The 22,003-nt window shown below is 36.5% G+C and overlaps 2 protein-coding genes across 2 annotated transcripts in view; one reads left to right on the forward strand and one right to left on the reverse strand.

The window, feature by feature from the left end:
* Positions 1 to 2: 2 nt before the first annotated feature.
* On the reverse strand, positions 3 to 10,125 carry diras1a (DIRAS family, GTP-binding RAS-like 1a). Its single transcript, XM_048173244.1, is given in 3 exon segments — positions 3 to 2,981; positions 2,983 to 3,121; positions 9,787 to 10,125. Coding segments are annotated over 2 exon segments (588 nt in total). The 5' UTR covers positions 3,067 to 3,121; positions 9,787 to 10,125; the 3' UTR covers positions 3 to 2,477.
* A 2,442-nt stretch (positions 10,126 to 12,567) lies between these two features.
* Positions 12,568 to 22,003, forward strand: part of apc2 (APC regulator of WNT signaling pathway 2) — a 43,668-nt gene continuing 34,232 nt past the window's right edge. Inside the window, 1 exon segment of the mRNA XM_048172530.1 lies at positions 12,568 to 12,663. The gene's annotated coding sequence lies outside the window, so the exon portion shown is untranslated.

Here is a 22,003-nt window from a genome sequence, read left to right on the forward strand (position 1 = left end):
CATACACAAAAATATGCTTTTATTTTATCAATTAATTCATGCTTCTCTTTCTGTTGAATCTTCTGAGATACATCATGGCTGACTGAGCAGATGTTCCACCAGATGCTCTTGCTGCATCTTCAGGTACACTCATTCCCCTCAGTATCTATCATTATTATCCATCATCAACTGCAGTAATATAATAAGGGCCTAAAGTTCACATCTCTGTTAAAAAAGACTTTTCACCTTAATGAATTATGGTGAGTACCTGCAATCTCATCTACAGTGGCCCCAGAAAGTATTTTGACATTTAAGTGAGACTTAAAAATGTAGGAATGTCTTTTGTTTTAAAGTATGTAGAAATATCAAAGCATTTGCTGGAAAGAGATACAGTATGGCACAAACATGCTTTTTCAAGCAAAACATGTCAAAATCATTTTTGATTAATTAAATGATAAATCAATTAATGCTTTTCTATATAACGAACTGACTTCATACATCCTGTAAAAATCACCTTGAGAATTGTTCACAAACTGCTCAGAAAAGTGCCATTAGTTCTAAGAGCTCTAGCGTTATGTGTTTCCAGATGCCACTTGGTTTAATATTTTGTAAATAAATTCAGTGCATTTGCATTGTCATGCAATGGCATTTTTACATGTGACTTGAGTGTCCAAAAGTATCCAAATACTTTTGGGGCCACTGTATACTGTACGTAGATGTTCAAACCCACAAAAGAAAACAAGCAGTAATTAATTCCCTTTTGTTTGTGCTTCTTTATTTTTCTGGTCCCTCACATAATATTTATTGAATAAACACTGTATCTGCAGTAAAGTTGTAAACGCAGAGTGTTTGACAAGAACATTTTTGTAAAGGTTAATGCTCTGTGTTTTGAATGTGCTCAAGATTCTAAAAGTGCTTTTATAGTATTATGTATTGCTAAAGCAAATGGCAATAAATTATCAGAGGAAATATAGACACTGACAGAAAAACAGGGGCTGTACAGGGGCTTTCATTAGTGCTGATAATACACATAGATTTCACATACAGGATATATGTTTTCAGTTAGATGATGAAATGCATATATTAAAGTTTTCGAGTGCCATCAACACTTGAAAAACAAAACAGAGTAAAACAAAGCACCGATCGACACCCCCAAACCCCCACCCCCCTCACAAAAAAATAGCTTTTAGAAATGATCACATTTAAGACTTATTCACTGTGCTTCAATAAGGTATAGCTCTGTTCTCGATGAAAAGATTTCAATCACATTTAATATGAAGGTAGTTTATATCAGACATGCATTATGCACTTTACTCTGTTATACCAGGTTACATCACTGGCAAGCCGGTTAACTATGAATGTCCTTCGTCCCGAATTGTTTTCCCGATTTGTAAAAGGCTTTTGTGCTGCTATGTAATTTGGAAGAGCGGATAGTGTCGCCTCTTTAGCTGTGTCCAGGCCTTTTCTTTCTTTGGATGAGAATCCCATACAATGCATAACCAGTTCAAGACATTTATGTCTGCATTTTGACACCGTACCATTAAAACCACAGCCAGACATAAAAATGGCCATATTGATGATTTGGTCTGTCTTGAATTCAATAAAAAGTCCACAGAAAGCAGTAGAGAGAGCATGTGTGAGAATAGTGGGACGTCCTCCCTGCTTCATGTGTCAACTCTTATAGTCCTGTACACAAAGTCACTACAGGAGCCAGATCATACAGGGGAAGGGAGACAATTGAAGGTTTAGATGCACACTAAAGATTACCTGATTAAGACTGAGAGGAATCGATAGTTAAAGGGAGAGTTCACCCAAAAATGAAAGTTCTGTCATCTTTTACTCACCCTTCGTGTTGTTCCAAACATGCATGGCTTTCTTCCATTGAACACAAAAAAAGGAAATATAAGAATCATAAAGGTGCAAAAGAACCATAAAAGCTTTATAAATGTGGTCCATATGACTAGTGCGCTGAATTCCAAGTCTTATAAAGCCATTCAATAGATTTGTGTGGAAAAATAGCTGAAATTTACATTATTATATACTGAAACGTTTTACATTCACCCTGGGTCAATTTGGCATGTTAATGCAATATGTAATGAAATCTAATTTATAAACAAATTGTTTGCTTGAATCTTTTTGAAGAATCAGTTGATCCACAAAATCAGTCCAAATGTTTCATTCATGAGTTCGACTTACGGTTATGATTATGGTCAGTTAATATGATCTCTAATGACTTCCCTTATAACACTTGGAATACACCTCACAAGTCAAACTGACAATTTCAATGAGATTTTTTGTTTGCATGGACAAGTTTGGTCAGTACAATTCCTTAAAAAAAATCTCCTTTTGTGTCATATGGGTCATAAACGGCAGGATGATAAGTAAATCATGACAGAAGTTTTATTTTTTGGGCATACTGTTCCTTTAAGGTGAGGGACTTATGTACATTATCAAGAAGTCAGTTACGCGTTGAGTGGTGCGACCATGGATCCAGCTTCCTACATCACACTGCACTTCGCCTTCAGCTTGTCTGCACGTCTCTGCTTGCTGGAGCGCATGTTCAGACTCATATCCCGCTTCTTATCCAGGTTTAGGAGCTCCTGAAAAAGCTCCTTCACGTTGGAGTTGGTCTTGGCTGATGTTTCCATGAACGCACATTTCCAGATGTTTGCCTGAGCTTCGCCCTCCTTGGTCTCCACCTCACGCTGGGTCTCGTCGCTCTTGTTACCCACAAGCATGATTGGGATGTTCTCCACATTACCTTTGATGGCCAGCACTTGCTGGTAGATGGGCTTCAGCTCCTCCAGCGACTGCCTGCTGGTGATGGAGTAGACCAGGATGAAGGCGTGGCCCTTAGAGATGGACAGACGCTGCATAGCAGGGAACTGGTGGCTGCCAGTGGTGTCGGTGATCTCCAGTGTGCATACGCTCTTGTCGCAGCTGATGACCTGTCGGTATGTATCCTCCACTGTCGGGATGTAGGTGTCCCTGAAGGTGCCCTTTAACGAAGCGCAGAACCAGGGAGCTCTTGCCCACGCCCCCTGCTCCAAAGACCACCACCCGGTAATCATTACTCTGCTCTGGCATGCTGCTCAGGTTTATCGGGGTATGTGGCGGTTAAGACTCGGTTATTCCCTGAGATCTGAAAAAAGAAAAGGGTTTCATTTGCTACACATCCACATAAGAAGTGTATACAATATAAAGTTGTCCTCTGAGGTGAACATTCAAACACAAATAAATAGAGATTCTGAAAACATTCTCATTTCCAAACATCAAACCAGAAATATATACTTTCGGTCTATTCCAATCAATCTATTAGCAAGGAAATGAAGACCAACACTGGTACATCTCCAAGTGACCTTCTACATTACTAAACCATAGTGTTGTAGTCAAGATCACATAATCCGAAACCAAGTCGATACCAAGACCAGTGTTAAGAAAAAAACTTTGAGGGGTGGAGACCAAGACAAGACCAAGACCAAGAAAATGTGAGACTGAGCCAAGAGCAAGACTAGATCAGCACTCAAATTCATCTTAATGTTACACATTTATGTCTTAATGTCTTACTTTTAATCAATAAATACAATTAGAATAATAAGACACAATATAGAGTTGTTAACAATCAAATTAAATCACTAACAACAAAATTCATAGTTGCACGCACAGAAGTTGCATCTGAATAAATAAAAAAAAATTACAAATGCCTAAACAATGTTTTATTTATTGAACGTTTGTATTAAAATCGATACCATGTTTGCAATTGTGCTCAAATTTGTGAAAACAGCTCTCTTGCTCTCGTTATATTTATATATATTTAATAATTATATCATATGTTGTAATATAAAAATCCAGATCTCACTACTTTTTTGCAATTTTTTTGTGGGCATTTGTATAATCCCTCAAAAATTTCTGACCCTGCACAACAATATAAATAAATCAAATTCAAACTAATAAGTTATTAAATCTTTTGTTTCGAATTAGTGGTTCGAAGTGTGTATCAAACTGTCAAAGTCACATGATTTCAGTAAACGAGGCTTCGTTATGTCATAAGAGTTTCAAAATGTCAATGGTTCTCCACTGGGGGGCATGACTTTGGCAGTTTGATACACGCTCCGAACCACTGATTCGAAACAAAAGATTCGTAAATCTTCGAAGCTTCATGAAGTAGTGTTTTGAAATCGCCCATCAATAGATATTGTTGAATAAAGTCATTATTTTGTTTTTTTGGCACACAAAATGTATTCTTATCACTTCATAACATTAATGTTGAACCACTGTAGCCATATGAACTGTTTTAAATACATCTTTAGTAGCTTTCTGGGCATTGAAAGTGTTAATTGTCTTGGTGGCAATGCAGGCCTCACTGAGCAATTGGATTTTATGAAAAATATCTTAATTTGTGTACCGAAGATGAACGAAGGTCTTACGGGTGTGGAATGACATGAGGGTGAGTAATTAATGACAGAATTTTCATTTTTGGGTGAACTAACCCTTTAATAAATCAGACAATGCACTGACAATTTAGTGATATCCTTACAATTGTGGTCTTCACCAGTCTTAAAATAAAATCCAAAGTCTTAGTTTGAAACCAAGACAAGACCAAGTACAAATGCAGTCAAGACCAAGACCTTCAAAAAAATGGTCTTATGATCGGTATCAAGACCAAAACCGTTCTTGAGTACTACAACACCACTACAACTTCTGTTTGAATATCACCCGATAGTGGATTTTGCCCATACCGACAAGTAAGGTAGGAAAACGGTCAGATCACCAATAAATCGGTGAGTGTTTTTAAAATCAATAATATATCAAAATGTTAATAGTGAATAAATGGAAATCCACTCAATGCATAAGAGTGCTGAACTGTTTTAAAATATTAAAATATTATTAAATAAAACAATTGAAATAAATTCAAAATGGCTATGCTTCATCCCTCACGCACTAACTTAATTATTGTTATTTGTATTTTATTGTCATTTTAAATATATTTAATGATGTAAAATGGATTTTAGATCAAATCTAAATGTCATTTTAGAACGGCATCATATATCTTATCTATGTGCTTCTCATAAACATTATACTGTGCTTATGTTTGAGATTTATTTTATCATTCTTACTTTTTACACATTTACATTTTTGGGGACTCATTATTAACTAGTGTACTATTTCAAAAAGCATTAAAAAATCAATATGTGCACGTCCCTTTCATGTGAATGTCACATTTTACCCCTAGAATAAAAGGAAATCTGCATAAATTAAAACCAGTAAAGATGTACTACCACAATGTGTTTTTCCATTAGGGCAATGAGAATTTTGGGGGAAAATGTTTTTAAAAGTCATTTGGGTTTTTCTCCTATCCCAGCTTAACATGCAGAAATGGTTTAAAGTAATCCACTTGTAGGTTGATTCCACCAAATATGTAAACAATGTGGCTCTGTGGCACTATCAAAACATGGATCTGTTTGTTTGAGCACCCAGACTAGCACAATATAGCAACATCGACACAATCAATATTGTGCATTTGTGGCAGTACTGTAGACGGGGAAGTGTCTGAAATGATAGTTTGATGGTGGTAGTGGCACAGAAACTACACATTTCACCTATAATTTGTAAGGACATAATATTGCAATACTAAAAGAGTCTTCAAAATAGGCTTAATTATCTTAAAGCAGAATATAATTTCTGATTTCTTTATTTTAATTTAGGCATGAAATATGAAGTGCTTGACATTTTTCATGAGATCTACACATGACATCATTGGTAACAGGGTTGCCTGATGAAAAAAAAAAAAAAGGTGTAGAAACAATTTTCACTCAGAAATTGCTAGTAGATTTGTGTGTACGTGTGTGTGTGCGCGCATGTGTGTACATTAGTGTACGCCACTGTATGTCTGTGTGCCTTTGTGAATTGAGTAAGTACGGTCTCTGCTGCCATCAGCATCAAGGTCATCTATTAATGACTCATTTATCTTGCTGTGAAGCAGCCGTTGGACTCAGTCTCCTGTGGAAAGCAAGTTCACACCAGATATTTCTGGCACCTTACTGAATATTTGCAGCATTCGGAGACAGGGGCCACTTCCTGATAGGCTCAAAAGAAATTTACCTAAATGCCTAATTTTCACAAGATCAATATATATCAATATACACACACCAGACCAATGCAGTCTGATTAACAGAGAATTTTTTTTCTGTCAGAATTTTTAAGAGCTTGAAAATGCTCTTTGGGTCACACAACTACTTCAGCCCCAGAGGAAATTTCAGCAGTACATCTGAATTAGCGGTAATGATTACTATCACTCAGATGAACAGAGACCAGATGAGCCATACTAAAGACTTCCTCTTTGGTTTGCTGGCAGCATAAAATGAGTGGAAAGGCAAGTTTTGAATATTTAAGATGTTTTGTTTTTTTCTCTGTGCATGGAACCAAAGACAAGCTTTCAAAAAACTGACTCATACATCTCATATTTCCATCATTTTTCTCTCATTTTCAGACATTTTATGAAGAGGCTTTGTAAATTTTGTGCCATGGACATAATGCACAGGACTGTGAGAGATGTGACGTGCTGTTTGAGAACAATGGAACAGGGATATGAAAGATAAATGCCAGATCCATGATAAAAAAATGGCTGGATGAGGTACCATTTCTGTCCTCTCCACAGACACAACAACCACGTTTCTGATTTTTAAAATACTCTATCAATATGAAGCTATGAGATTTCAAACATATGCACAGTTTAGAGTTACAAATGTAACATTTTGTAAAGCAGACCATCTTTAAATATTGATTTGATGAGCCAAAGATCAGAGTTTTATTGTTCTGTGTGTGCAAGTTCTACCCTGCTGGTAGATTGTAGTAACTACACCGCTTTCTCCATTCAATAAACATTAAATGTAGCCATGTAATCCTATAAATTCTTTGCAAGCTATATATAAATAGTTCAGTCATGAAACTCTTCAGAGCAGCTGATTGGTTCTCTTAAAGCTGACCACTTAAAGGAATTTTCCTTGCTCTCCACCTTCCCCAGCACCACTTGCCGAGATCTGCTAGGCAGAAATTTCCTTGCAGCAGCTCTTACTGTATTCACTGTATTTATGTGCATGTTTCTCCAGTAGCCTCCACTCATGCAGCAGCAGCATCATTATATTACAGCAGATGTTTTGCCAGTGGGCGTTACTTTTGGTTGTTGTTTTGGAGGGGTGTTAAAAGTGCGAAATGGATAATCATAGTTTGGGATGTGTGAAGCAGGATAGTTCACATTTTTGTGGTGCCATCAGCTAATCAGCGTCATGACATTATTTTATTTACATTTATGGCTCAAGTGTATGGAAGCCCATTTCTGCCACAAAAGAAAAAAAATATGATTTGGTAAATCATATTAGCACATAAACATTCATAATATTGAAAGTCATACTTATTATGGTTTGGCGATGTCTACCAAATTGGCATCAAATGTTGTCTATGGTGAAACATTGTGATGGACAATGACAATGGGTGGGTGTGTGTGTGTGGGGGGGGGGGGTGTGAATGAATTAAAAACTCTCGCTCTGCTCCTCGCCAGTGGACACGCACATGTGGCACGTATCTAGAGAAAGAGAGAACGTGCACGGAGCTGGAAGTGTTTGAATGATGCACGTTTGGCTTTAGAGAAAAACTACTAGAGGATATAGTGCTAAAATATTATTACCACAAACGATCCTGAGTGCTTGTGGTGTGATCCACACCGCTGTTTTGACGTGCTGCTCACTTCATCTAGAAACAGTAAAATGGTGCTACCGTTCTGTCTCGGGGTCCGGATGTGGACCATGGTCCACCATTTGAATATCAGTGGTTTAGTTCGAATCACGTGGAATCACGATGCTGGCTCAACATTGTGATGTCTGTCAGCATCGCTGATGGACAATGGCATCATAAAAAGAGATAAAAAGTCGAAATTACAAAAAATCTCAATTAGAACATAAAAAGTCAAAATTACTCATTTCAAATTATGTAATAATAATGGCTTTTAATTTCATAATTATGCCTTAATGTCATATTTTTTACTTTTCCAAGTAAGACCAAGTACGTTATGATTTTGATTTAGTACTTTTAAGTTTTTATGTCATAAATATGATTTACCAAAGCATTTTGGCGGAAACAGGCTTCTATACAAGTGCCTTATTAGTAAGAGCCATTCACACCAAGAACATTAACTATAAAGATAACTATTTCAATAACTACATCAGCATCCACACCAGTGCACACTAACATTCTATTTATTATAAGCATATGCAGCAGTTACGTCATCTGCCATTTTTAATGGTTGAGCTCTGATTGGCTGTAAATGTTTTTATAGTTCATAAGTTCATTCTCATAGAATTAAAACAATTATTGAAACTTTATAGTTATTGTTATAGGTATTGTCCTTAGTGTGAACGGACCTGTTCTCTTATTAATATACACACACATTGCTGTACATTAACATATTGCTGCTGTCTCTGTTTCATAAAGCATTAAACTACTCAAAACTGTGGATTACAGTGATTTCACCATGGTTAATATTCCACAGCCTCTGTCTGCTTGGTTAGCTATCGGTGCACAGTACCCACTGAGGCATCGCAGTAGATACCAGTTTGCATGATGTCAGTATATAATAGGCCTTTGAACACCTAAGCTGTATTCTCCTTGAGCCACTTAGGGACATCTCAGTTGTGCATCGTTTTTGGGACTCTGGGAATTCTCTGGTTACTGTGGAAACAGACCTCGAGGGCATGTATAGGGTGATTGCGAGAATGAGCAAAAACAAGAATGAGAAAATGTCATCAGAGACACTGAAGAAAGAGGAAAAAAATGATTTCTAATGTTGCATGTCATCTTTCTGTCAGTTACCCTAGTAACCAACTGGCAAACAGTGGGTTTAATTTACGTCACTGCAGCCTATTCATATACTGAGGTGAAAGAAACTATTTATAGTGAAAGGAAAATATGTAATCTCAGATAAATTTAGATTTTCTTTTATATTCATACACAACATAATTTACTGATCCACACTGATTATTAAAAAATAAATGAATAAATAAATAAAATCTACAGCTATTTCCCCTGAGGTGAGGAAATGTATAACTGAGGTGTTCTGAAAGGCTACAGGAGACATGCAAACGTCTATCGCATGTGATGTCTAAAAATACCACATCCCACCAACTCAATTCTTACTCAAGCTCCTTGAAATCTCTGATGGAATGCAGATCTGAGATGGTCCGCATCTCTTAATCAAGTGGATTTGCTGTTACAACTGGCGTTAATATTGCGCGTAAAGCTGTAATTAGGCAACATTCAAAACAGGCATCCTGTTATTTTCTCTCAGCCAGTTGGGCAATAAAGCACATATAGGCCATGCAACCTGAATGAGCATTTCGAAGCAATGGGAGGCCGTGGATAACAGAACATGCTATTTAAATTTTCGTTTAACTTAATCATATATCGCGTTCACATTCATACGGAAACAAATAGATCATCAGAGCTTCATTCACACAAATTCGCACTTAACGAAACGTCATTTCTAGGAAGGAAGAGAACGATTTTTTTTACCCGTGAAGTCGATAATCGCTTGTTTGTCGCCAAACAGGCGATGAATAACAAAATGCAAAGGCTCCTCAAAGTCATTACGTTGCTGTGCGCCGAAAGATGCTATTGCGGTCCGTCACACGAAATTCTACAAGGACGCGCGTCAAAGACATGAGCGTATCGATAGATGAAAGCCGCATTTCTCTAAACGCTTTACATACTAAAACAATTATGTATATATAGCTAGTGAAAGCGATGTATTCTTACCTGGCGACTGTGTTGCAACGTCCCAAATCTTGTTAATCATAAATTATAGGAAGCATTAGGAGATCAGATACACGACAAATGTCTTACACTCTCTGTCGTACCAGTCCCGTTTCATTTTCTCGTGTTATTTGCATGGCGTAAATCGAGTGATGTCGCTGAAAATGCTGTTATTGCTCTTCGGTCGGGCGGGCGCGCGCGCTCCAGCTGTCCTACCACGTCCTCTCTGACGCACGCAAGCACGCGATATGCGGCTCTCCCCCGCGTCCTGTGTCCCGTTACACGACGAGAACAAAAACCCCACCTGCTCTATACCGTTAAACTGTTCTCCATCTACGCCATGTTGATCATACAACATTGTTCCGTCACTATAAGGGGGATGTTACATTAATAAAACACCATTTTGTCCTCTTTTGGCACACCCTGGGGATGGATGGAGGCACTGGAATGATATAAAATAGAATAAAACTTTAAGATAGCTATAAGAAAATTTCTTGTTTTATCAAATATAAGAAATAAATGGATTAAAATTCAGATTTAGGCCTATTTAAACGAGGTTTAGGCAATAAGTACGCACCTGAAAAATATTATTCTATAAACGCCACTATATGGTTAAGCATATGTTGAGTCTATACGGTTATTGAATCATCACTATACAACACATTATTTTGAGATTGTGAAACAGATGCCATGTGCGCACCTGCTGATGTAATCAGGTTGTAGGCTATACATTACGCATTACCTAACGCATTTATAGCATATATATATATATATATATATATATATATATATATATATATATATATATATATATATAAACATACAACAATATGCTATATATATATATATATATATATATATATATATATATATATATATATATATTAATAGCTATCAGCTATCAGCTATTAATATTTTAGAACAACAGACTCTTATAAGGTGTGCTCATCTTGGCGTCAGGATGACCACTTTTGTTCAGTGGTGTATTAGTATTTGTCTCCCTCCAAAGGTTTTCTGATGAATCGACAAAGCAATCATTTCACAGTATATGCCTTCATATAAAACTTTCAAAACAGCATGCAGTGTTGGATACCTATTTATATAGATATTGAACACGCATGTAACATGTAGATGTAGGCCTAGATCTCAAGTACTTGAGTTTGACATGAAGTATCAAGGTTACTAATAAATAATTAAAAACTCATTGGCATCACACATCAAATGGTCACTGCCCCTTAACACTCAATTTGAAATCTTTGTCATCAATATAGCCTAACACTGGAATATAATTATTTAATGACATGCCATTTAAACTAGCCTGTTCTGCAAAAAGACTTCTGACATTTTATAAGACTGACTAATTAAAAAAAATATATTGTATCTTAATTCTCACATAATATAAATCACAATGTAGCTTACTCAATGACGACCAAGATGTTTGAATGTAAAATGCTAACCTCTTTGACGATTTTCTCATATAGTCTTCCAGACAAAACCTTTTTCACTCTAAGGCTCGCCATAGTCCAAGAGAATAGTGAAAATCAATTGGGTGATATTTATGCATTTGGTAGATTTTTATCTAGAATGACTTACATGCAATTCATCAGCATGTGTTTTTTTCTTAAACTTTAACCCATGACCTTTACATGTCATCCTCCAAAACCGTTTGTTCTATAATAGATTTGTGTTTCAATATGTGATCCTGGATTCATCTGAAAGCTGAATAAATAAGCTTTAGATAAGATACGACTATTTGAAAATCTGGAATCTGAGGGTGCAAAAAAATCTAAATATTGAGAAAATCGCCTTTAAAGTTGTCCGAATGAAGTCCTTAGCGATGAATATCCGCTTACAAAAATACATTTTTGATATATTTACAGTAGGAAATTTACAAAATATCTTCATGGAACATGATCTTTACTTAATATCCTAATGATTTTGGGCATAAAAGAAAATATTATTTTGACACATGCAATTGTTGTCTATTGCTACATACTTGTGACTGGTTTTGTGGTCCAGGGTCACATATTGGAGTGTGTTGTAACAAACTATCAGTGTGTGTTAGTGAACAGTATTGTTTTTCCCATGCTATAATGATGTTTAATTCTGTTTGTAGCCAAGAATTGAAATATAATTGTAAGACAGTGACTGAATTTTCAAAGAAAACCTTTATAAAATAGAAAATTTAAGTAAAAATATAAAATCAGCTGAGAGACAGGGGCTACTTGTCAATATACTTTTTATTGAATATTTTTTTCCAGATTTATCTTTAAAAGTTTATTCCTATAGACACAAACCTTAAAGTATATATATATTTTTTTTTTAAATCAACGGAACATATTCAGTATCATTGTCCTGGGGAAATATATATGGTTTAACACTGGTTGACCAATAGCCTACCAATATTGTTTTTATTAATCAATCAAAATTAATCCATTTTAATTTTTTAATTTTAATTCTAATCGTTTATTCAGAATTTACCTTCATTAAATAGATAACACTTGCCTGTAAGTATCCTTGTGTGGCTTTATTGTGTTCACATGTTTACATAAATGTGAAAACATTTTCACATTTCACGTGATATTGCAACAGCATTTCTCGACGGAGCTAAGCCTGCACGGTCAGGTAATTGCATATTTTTTTTCCTGCCAATATATACGTTCGACATAAAAATAAAAAGAGAGAAGGAGAAAAGCGAATGTGTGTGTGTGTGTGTGTGTGTGTGTGTGTGTGTGTGTGTGTGTGTGTGGGAGGGAGGGAGAGAGAGAGAGCCGTGACATCAGAGCGCGCAGCATCACTGAATGCAGGGCATCATCCCCACAGAGAAAGACAGCAGCGCCTCCACGCCCAGTAAACACCACCAACGCTGCTGAACATGAGGTAAGATTTAAACAAATGAAATCTATTAGCGCATATGTTAAATCTTGGATGACAGATGGATCACAACACATGCATGTTTGCGGGTATTTATGCGTTAATTTTAACGATGAAATGTGTGTCCGTGAGACGTGATGAGGTCCTGATGAGAATATTTATGAGGGCGCCAGAGAGGACTGTACACCAGAAGCGTTTTCCCACGAATCTTAGTTTAATGCCTAAATACGATTAAATTGAAATGGCTGATAAAAAAAAAACACTTATTGTTTCAGGGATCTAAAAAAAAAAAAAAACAGCGATTTCTCTGTCCGATATCGTAGCTAAAATATCAAGACCAAGGTCAACAATAAAACATCAACGATATCTGCTCTACCCGAGTCATGGGCTTTGATATTCACAAATCCGAGGGTCATTTTCTTGTTCAAGTTATGATAAAAGCTTCTTATCAGTCATTTGAAGCCATTCGATGCCCATAGAAGAAAGGAAATGATCTTGTGAAAATGTATTTCGGCCTCCATTACCTTGAATTTTGCATGAGCACAAAGAAAATGTGACGATTTATGTTATGGTATGTACAATACTGTGTGTAGCCTAGTTTTTTTTATATGTTTTTTTATTTTATTTTATTTTATTTTTTACGTAAATTTTCATCCTAGACCAGACTCTGAACATGGCTCAATGAGCATTAGAACTAAGGAAAACTATTATCATAAAATCGTTTTATTAGATAGATAGATAGATAGACTATTATAGTCCCCTTCATTTCTTTATGAAGAATGCATAATACCTTGGTCTACATTTATTCATGGCATAGAACTATTGCCTGAAATACCCACTTTTCTGATACAGAAATGTAATAGCAATAAACAAATGCATAGTGAGGTGGATGGTTAATCCAGATTTTATTTTAAGAATTATTGTATGATAAGTGGATGATTATCTTGCACTCTATGATTATTGTATGATGATCAGTTCTTTCATGATTTCATGGAGAATGCTTCATTAAGAGAATGTTTTATTGGCATACTTGTAGAGAGCACTAAGAGCACAGCTATTTAGCATACTATATATATTACTCTATATATACTATATAAATTGCACAACAAGATGTAATAGTGTTGTATATATAATGTAAACTATTACCAATTACATTATTATACAGTGAGACTATTACCCCTAGAAAACCAAATTCATTAAATTGAGGCCACATCTTCTAAAGCATAAAAGCTGAATTCAACCAGCATTAATTCTAGATGTTTCAGGGACCATAACCAGGGAGTCACTGCCCTTGAAAACCCATGTCTGGACCATCCCTGTGCAGCTTGGTGACTCAACCTAGTCCCCTGGACATGGATGTGACACATTAGTTTCCCAAAAAACGAAAAATGTGAACTTGTTATGTAATGTTATGTGAGAACAATAGAAACTGACACCCATAATGTTATTACTGAGTAGTAAAACCTTGCTGGCTAGATACAAGAAGATGGTTGTGCTTCATGAACTAACTGTGAGAGGTTGTTTGCCTTGTCAGGGGCACCTTGGAAATATTCTAATGAAAATGACAGTTAATCTTTAAAACAACATATAGGCCAGTTCAGTTTTGAAATTTTAATATAACAACATTTTATATATTAAAATGTCGAAATTAACACATTAACATATTCGATTATTTTTTTCAGTTTAATGTGTTAAAAATATTTAATGCAAATAACGCAGCATCCTATTTTTCATCATCCTTTAGCTAGCGTTACATTATATGATCACGCTCTTGGTCAAGCAAATGCTTTTAAACCATTCAAACGAAACAAGACACAAAACAGAACACAGTGCTGTACAATGCACACTGTCTGCGAATCTTCTCTCTGTGTGACACACACAACTCGTGCGCACAGAAAGCCGCATCAGACAGCGCGTCGGCCGCATTGAGTTCTCTTTCATGCTTGAATGGACAAAAACACACAAAATTATGCCAGAATGCCCATTTTGTCCTCATAAACTCAGTCTTAAATTAGTTAAATAAAGTCTTAAATGAACACAAGGAGTTGTGAGAAAATAGGATGCAGATCCGTGTCATGTGCTGCAGGTCTTAAATAGGCCTAATAAACCTAATACGGTGTGCCATTAATGTTAATCAAAGAGCAAAAGAAAAAGAAAATCACTCACCACTCTTAATTGAATAACTTTTGTAGCTTTAATAAAAATTCATCTATATTTTAATCTAAATTATGCAGTGAAGACTGTGAAGTGTTTGAATCTGAATATTTCCTGTTAGATCAGATATTTAAAATATACTGTCTTCATGTTGTTTCTACATTAATTTGGAGATTAAATGTGAAATTACTACAATATATAAATATATTAAAAACTTTAATGTTAGGTGTGATTAACCGAGATTAATTATATAAATATGTGTGATTAATTAGTTAACTTTTTTATTCGATTGTTAGCACTAATATATATAGTTCTCTTTCAAAGTGGAACTGAACACTTAATCTTGGATTGATGCTATGGGAAATGTCATCAGAGTGATCAGTGTTGAAGCACGTGTGCCAATGAGTGTCCATAATGTCATTACTGGAGTGCCTGTGAGTATAAGGGGGCGACTGCAATGTGTGTCATCAGCTTTTTTGTCTTCAGGAGCCATTTGTTTGTAGTAGCATATGTGAAGACTATTTAGTATGGAATACTCAGACAAGCATTTCAGGAAGTATGTGGCTCTGTGTCCCAGATTTTTGACACTCGAGGACACACACGATCTGTGCATTTAGTGTTTGGGTGAGGAGCATGCGTGTTCAGTTCTTGAAGGTTCTGAATGCACAGATTGTGACTAATTCAAGCTCTGTTCACACTTGGATGCAGCCGGATGGAAGTTTTGGTGTTGCGATTTATTTATATGCATCTGACTCCGGCTAAGTAAGTCTGTAGAGTCAATTTATACTATGCCCATTATGGTTGTGCATAAGCACAGCTAACGAGGCAGGCATTCCATCAGCATGGTGGAGTGGGTATTTGTTCCCATTGCGTCGATCCAAGATGTAGTGTTGAGTTCCACTTCGAAAGGGAACGTCTCAGGTTATGACTGTGATCATGGTTCCCTGAGAAGGGAACGGGACTCTGCATCTCATTGCCATGTCTCTGGCTTTCCTGCACGTCTCCTCTGACAAAGAAGTTGATGACGTGCATTGCAGGTGCCCTCTTATACTCAAGGGCACTCTGGTAATGATGTCATGGACTGTCGTCGGCCAATAAAATTGTTGAGTTTACACACCTGCTTCAGACACTGGTCACACTGATGACGTTCCCAATATCATTGATACAAGATGGAATGTCTCATTCCCCTATTCAGGGAACCATGGTTACAGTCCTATCCTGAGACGTTTGTTGTTGTTGTTGTTGTTTTTAGAGGTGTGGTCCAACAGCTGGAAAGCTTATGTAATTTCTGTTGTTTATAAATAGAAGGTCTGATGTGTAATTTGTTTGTTTTTTTTTTCTTCCTCAGCATACATAATATGTATGATGTCAAAGCTGATTTTAGTGAAGGTTTAGTCATGTTGTGGTCAGCATAGATTGATATGTCTCATGAGATATAATCAGAGCTGGGTAGTAACGGATTACATGTAATCTGGATCATGTAATCAGATTCCAAAAATCAAGTACTTGTAATTAGAGTAAACTACTTTGTAATTACTGTAAACTAATCAGACTACAGTTACTTTTTTATGGATTAAATGATTACATATTATTTACACAATTGCAGTAAGCTGTTCACAATTCATTGATTCTCCTAATTTTTAATTTTTTAACATTTATATTTTTTTCCATAATAAACCTTCCGCTTATATACGTTTGTGATTCTTTTAGTTTTTCCTGCAGCGAGGGGGAAATATGGATGAAATATAGATGAATATATATGAAATATAGATTAAAAATATATATGAATTAATAATAATATAATAATAATAATATATGAAATATAGATGAAATATTTGATGTAGCAGTGATATTGCTGTGAATTTCTTATTTTTCAGTATTTGTTTTTGTATTGTTGCTGTTTTCTAAATTTACTTACTTTTAAGTAAATATGTTTTAAAATCACAAGATGTGATTTTGTTTTGTTCAGTGTTACTATCAGCAAACACTAACAGGTACATTAGTGTTAATATTTTGAAGTATTAACTGTCCATACATTGCACTTTAAAAAGATTCTGTTGAGGCTCTTGTTGGTGAAAAGAATATATTTTTTGGAATATGTTCTTTCTTTGTGTCTGTCAAAATAGTACAAGATTATCCTACAATATATGTGACATCAAATAAGGGTTAGCACAAAAGTAATCTAAATGTAATTCAAAAGTATTCAGATTACATTACCAAAAATGTGTAATCTAAGAGAGTATATTACTTATTACAAATTTTGTCATGTAATTTGCAATCAGTAACTGATTACAATTCATAAGTAATCTACCCAGCTCTGGATATAATATACAGTATATCTGTTGAAAGACATGCAAGAACTTCAGCTTAGAATCTGAAACCTGATCATAATACAATATTCATCTGTGCTTGCACATTTTACAAAATAAAAAAATATGGTTGCATATTTCTTTTGGCATCTCTCCTGTCCTGCTAAATTTTGCTTACCATTAGATGAAATTGTGATGAGTCATTAATATTACTAGACCCTTGGTCATCTGAATAATTCAATGACCTTACTTTATAACCACACTGTTGATTGATGGGTCTTTGGCATGGAGACTTCAGTGCTCATGCAGAGGACGTTAACATAGGATCAGCTTTATAAGAAATGCCTTCATTAAAATGTTAAAGTAGTCCACGCAATTCAGTTTTTACTGGCTGGAAAAGGGTTATTTGTTTAACCATATACACAAATGAACCATATACACAATGAAATGTCTGACTATTCCCCTTTTAGATCATGGATGAATTGCCTGAATTTGCAGCCACCATTTTATACAAACCGTCACACAGTACAGCATTACAGTCCGGTTAACATAGTCTCTTAACAAACACATGACCTGCTGGATCAGATATGGGATTCTCAGGCATGGTGCCTTCCTTTGCAGGTGCTGTTTCCTTGGTAACCAGACGGTCTAGGAGTGAATGGTTGTTGTGAGATGTGGTCAGGGAGGGGGGAGGAGTGTAAGCATCCTCCATCTTCTTTGTTCTCATTCCTTCTGCTTGTGGCCTACTTTAGTTCATCGTATCAGAAACCCTCTGCTCAACGCATGTCTGCTTGCAATATTACTTTCTTTCTTTAAAAATTAATCACTTTATAATATAATATATTATATAGATTCCTTGCATTTGCTAATCATGTGGTGGGTGCACAAGAATGCATTAAAAATATATTTTGGTTATGGTATATTCATGCCATTTTGATACTGAAAGAATGAACATTCTGATATATTATATTATATTATATTATATTATATTATATTATATTATATTATATTATATTATATTATATTATATTAGATTATATTAGATTAGATTAGATTATAGTAGATTATAGTAGATTGATAAATTACTATGTTTCAGTGAGGCTGTTTGATGACCTTCCTGTCATTTGTGCTGTTAATGTGCTTGCCCACTGTTGTGTGTGCATGAAGAGCCTCAGGCCGTTGTTATATCACAGTTAGGGAGGACTTTAGGACATGGAGTCATAGCTACATGTGTGAGCCACTCACACAACATCACTGATTCTCTGTTCACCTGACATGGTTAAACTTTCAACCATGTGTTGTATTGCCCATAACCTCTAAATATTCAGTCAGTACAGAATTGTTTACAGAAACATTTCTGTGCCAAAACAATGTATCTGACTCACTTATACTTAAAAAGTTTATTTTGTATTTATTTATTTATTTGCAATTTTCTAATACAGAAGTTAATTTATGGCCTGGCGTCATTAAATATATATATTAAAAGTATAACAGCTCCCTCACTTCTGACTAATGTCTTCTGTTTGTTCTGGTTGTTCCCAACAAAAGCTGCACCATTAGACTATTTCATTGCCCCTAAAACAAAGAAACATCCTCAGCCTCTGTATCTGTGCTCTCTGCCTTTCCCATGTAGCCCAGGGAAAGTGTGCTGTACAAATGTAGATTTGAGGATCACAGCATACAGTGAGACATACTGTATATTTGGGTATCACTTTATGTCTAGTCACAATGCAGAATCAGATGCTGTGAATTTAAGAGCATTCCCTTCTAAAGAGAGCAGGGATAGGGTGTTACCATGGCAACTGTTGAGAACTGCTGCCCCGCATTGGCAGCTCACTAACACTCTTTCAGTTATTTTCCTCAAGGGGTAGATCTTTGAGCAGATTACCCAGCATCCACTGCAGCATATACAGCAGAGCACAGAAAGCACAAAAGATTAAAAAAAAAAAAAAAAAAAAGAGGAATCACCATTTCCTCTCCTGGCATCATTAATTTAACAGTTATTGAAACACCTCCAGGAGCCAATTAAAATGCAGAAACATCTAATGTCTCTGCATGGTGCCCAATTGGTCGTGCATACAGCCTATTAGATCTGGAACAAGACTAGCCAAATGAAAAAGATGAACCAGCTGTGCCTTAAATCCCTGTGGATGGTCACACATGCTTCATCATCAAACATCTCTCCATTTTTCATTTTTATATCTTACCAAACACACACTTTCAATTTAGGGTCTCCTGTGCTGTCCAGAATAATTTATGCTGTCCAAACCCTGCTGAAATTACAGAGAGATACTGTGTTCACTGTGTCCTCATAATCTAAAAGCAGTTGCGTCAAATTCAACCACTGTTCTGGCCGTCGAGTTCCTGGTAAATTGGTTTTCTCTATTGATCTGTAAGTCTGTATTTTATTTGATTGATTTTGGGGCTGTGCATGATCTTTATATAATCCAGGCTGTCCTTAGATGGACCTCACCCGAGCGTATAAAGGCACATGGCTCTCCAGAGAGGTCTGATTGAGTGTCCTGGGGTCTGGCCAGCTCTGGTAATGTAGTTTAACACTGGCTAAAACTGGGATCTGTTCATTCTGGAGAACGCAGCAGTTTGTTTGTGAGTAAATCTTTATTTGACTAATGGAGGGCTATTAGAGCAGAATTACAGAGACTTAATTTAGACAATTAGAGGATAGTCGTGATTGCAGTGAATGCCATGGTATTTCGTATCTGTGCTGCTAAACTATTTGCGCTACAAACCAGTATGTTTATGATTATAAATTAAAATAAGTTAACAAATACCAGTTTGCAATTTCAAGCTGTGAAACAGACTGTTTTTGAACAGCTTAAATAACTGGAACTGGCTGACACCGGTCCAGAAGCCTTGCATATTCAAGTTAAAAATGGCCACGCCCACACTTACGTTAAAAATAAGGTAGATAAAAATAATTCAGTAGTATGTGGATGTGTTATGTAAATGTTGCGATGTAACACTGTATTGGCCTGTGTTAGGTTGAGTTAAGCTGTGTAGGGTATGTTAAAATGTGTTGAGTTCTATTAGTGTCCTTTAAGCTGTGTTAGAGTGTATTAAGCTGTGTTTGTCATGGGTGGTTGCATAATAGGGTTGGGTCAATAGACGATGCCATTATCCATCGCCGATGCTGACAGACATCATGATGTTGAGCCGGCATCGTGATTCCACGTGATTCGAACTAAACCACTGATATTCAAATGGTGAGCCACGGTCCGCATCTGGACCCCGCCATGTTTCTATCTGGACCACGAGACGGAACAGTAGCGCCATTTTACTGTTTCTAGTTGAAGTGAGCAAAACAGCGGTGCGGATCACACCACAAGCACTCAGGATCATTTGTGGTAATGATATTTCAGCGCTATATGCTCTAGTAATTTTATCTAAAGCCAAACACACTTCATTCAAGCCTTTCCGCTCTGTGTGCATTCTCTCATTCTCCAGACATGCACCACATTAACGGTGCGTGTCCTGGCATGGAGCAGAGAAAGTGTTTATAATTCATTCCAAATAATTAAACCCTCACCCCGATGTCATCGTCCATCGCGATGTTTTACTGTAAACATCGTCCGATGCCAATTTGGTAGACATTGCCCAACCCTATCACGCAACACAGGAGAGTATCAAACAAACAGTCTTTCAGAAATCCAAAATCCAACACGAAAGGGAGGCCTAGGTGGAACCACAGTGACGAGCAGCTTAGGTGCAGCCAGGGTGCCGGAGGACTGAGGCAGTGCCAGTGTGACTGAGGACCAAGCGGAGCCAAACAGAAAGCAGAGCCCGATGGAACCAAAGGAGTGGAGGGACAGTGCTCAGACAAAGTCCCGGAAGTCCATGGCGTAGACAGAGCGACTACTGACCAAGGCAGAGTTGGCTGGGAGGTAAGCCTGGTCGAGCCACAAGGACGACAGTCCCAGGTGGAGCCGAGGGGGCAAGGAGCCAAGGTAGAGCTGACTGCTCGGTGGGCAGAGGTGGAGTTACGGGCTTTGCCGTGGGCACAGGCTCTCGGTCCATGGGGGGCTTGGCTGAATTCTGGCTGTGCTCTGGGTCCTGAGTGAGGCTGGCAAAACCAAAACTAAAACACAAAGCAAACTGAACATAAACCTGACAATGATGGGTGGTTTTAGGGGCTGTGCATAGTGTTGGGCTGTTTAAGATTAGCTGTTTTAGGGTGTGTTAAGCTGTGTTGAGCTGTATTTAAAATGATGTTTAAAATGTGTTAGAGTGTGTTTAAATGTGTTAAAGATGTGTTGGTTTGTTACTGTATGCGGTGTTGAGCTGTAGTATCTGTTAAAATGTTTAGGGTTATGTTAAGCCTGGTTTGTACTCTGCACGAGCGCGAAGGTATGCATGGCAAAAATGCGTAACATCGTTTTGCGTAACAATGTGCACACGATTTTTTTGTAACTTTCCACACTGCTCCGCATCCGAAGATGCACAACTTTGAGGTGATTCTGGCCAGGCAGGTATGTCTGTACCAGCATCTTATTTTGTCTAAATTAATTAATAACATTTACAAAATGAGCCTGCAATAGCAGAAACAAGCCTTTTTAAAAAAAAAAATAAAGGTCCATGTTTAATAAAAAATGTTCACGAAATTAAATGAAAATGTTTAAGGAAATTAGGAAATATTTAAGGGATTGTTGTTTAATATCATTTTAGACATATATTCTCATATCCATATACAGTATTTGGTTCTAATGTCACCAGTAAGAATCTCAAGGTTTACTGGGTTTTACAGGATTATTTGGTTCTTTTGTGGTTTGAGTTTGTTGAAGTGTAATAAAAACAAACATTCGTCGCCAGGCAAAAGTATAAATAAGGCTTTAAGATATGTAAGATATGTAAGGCCATTCTATAGT

The sequence above is a fragment of the Megalobrama amblycephala genome, linkage group LG21 (assembly GCF_018812025.1).
Source record: "Megalobrama amblycephala isolate DHTTF-2021 linkage group LG21, ASM1881202v1, whole genome shotgun sequence".
NCBI lineage: Eukaryota > Metazoa > Chordata > Actinopteri > Cypriniformes > Xenocyprididae > Megalobrama > Megalobrama amblycephala.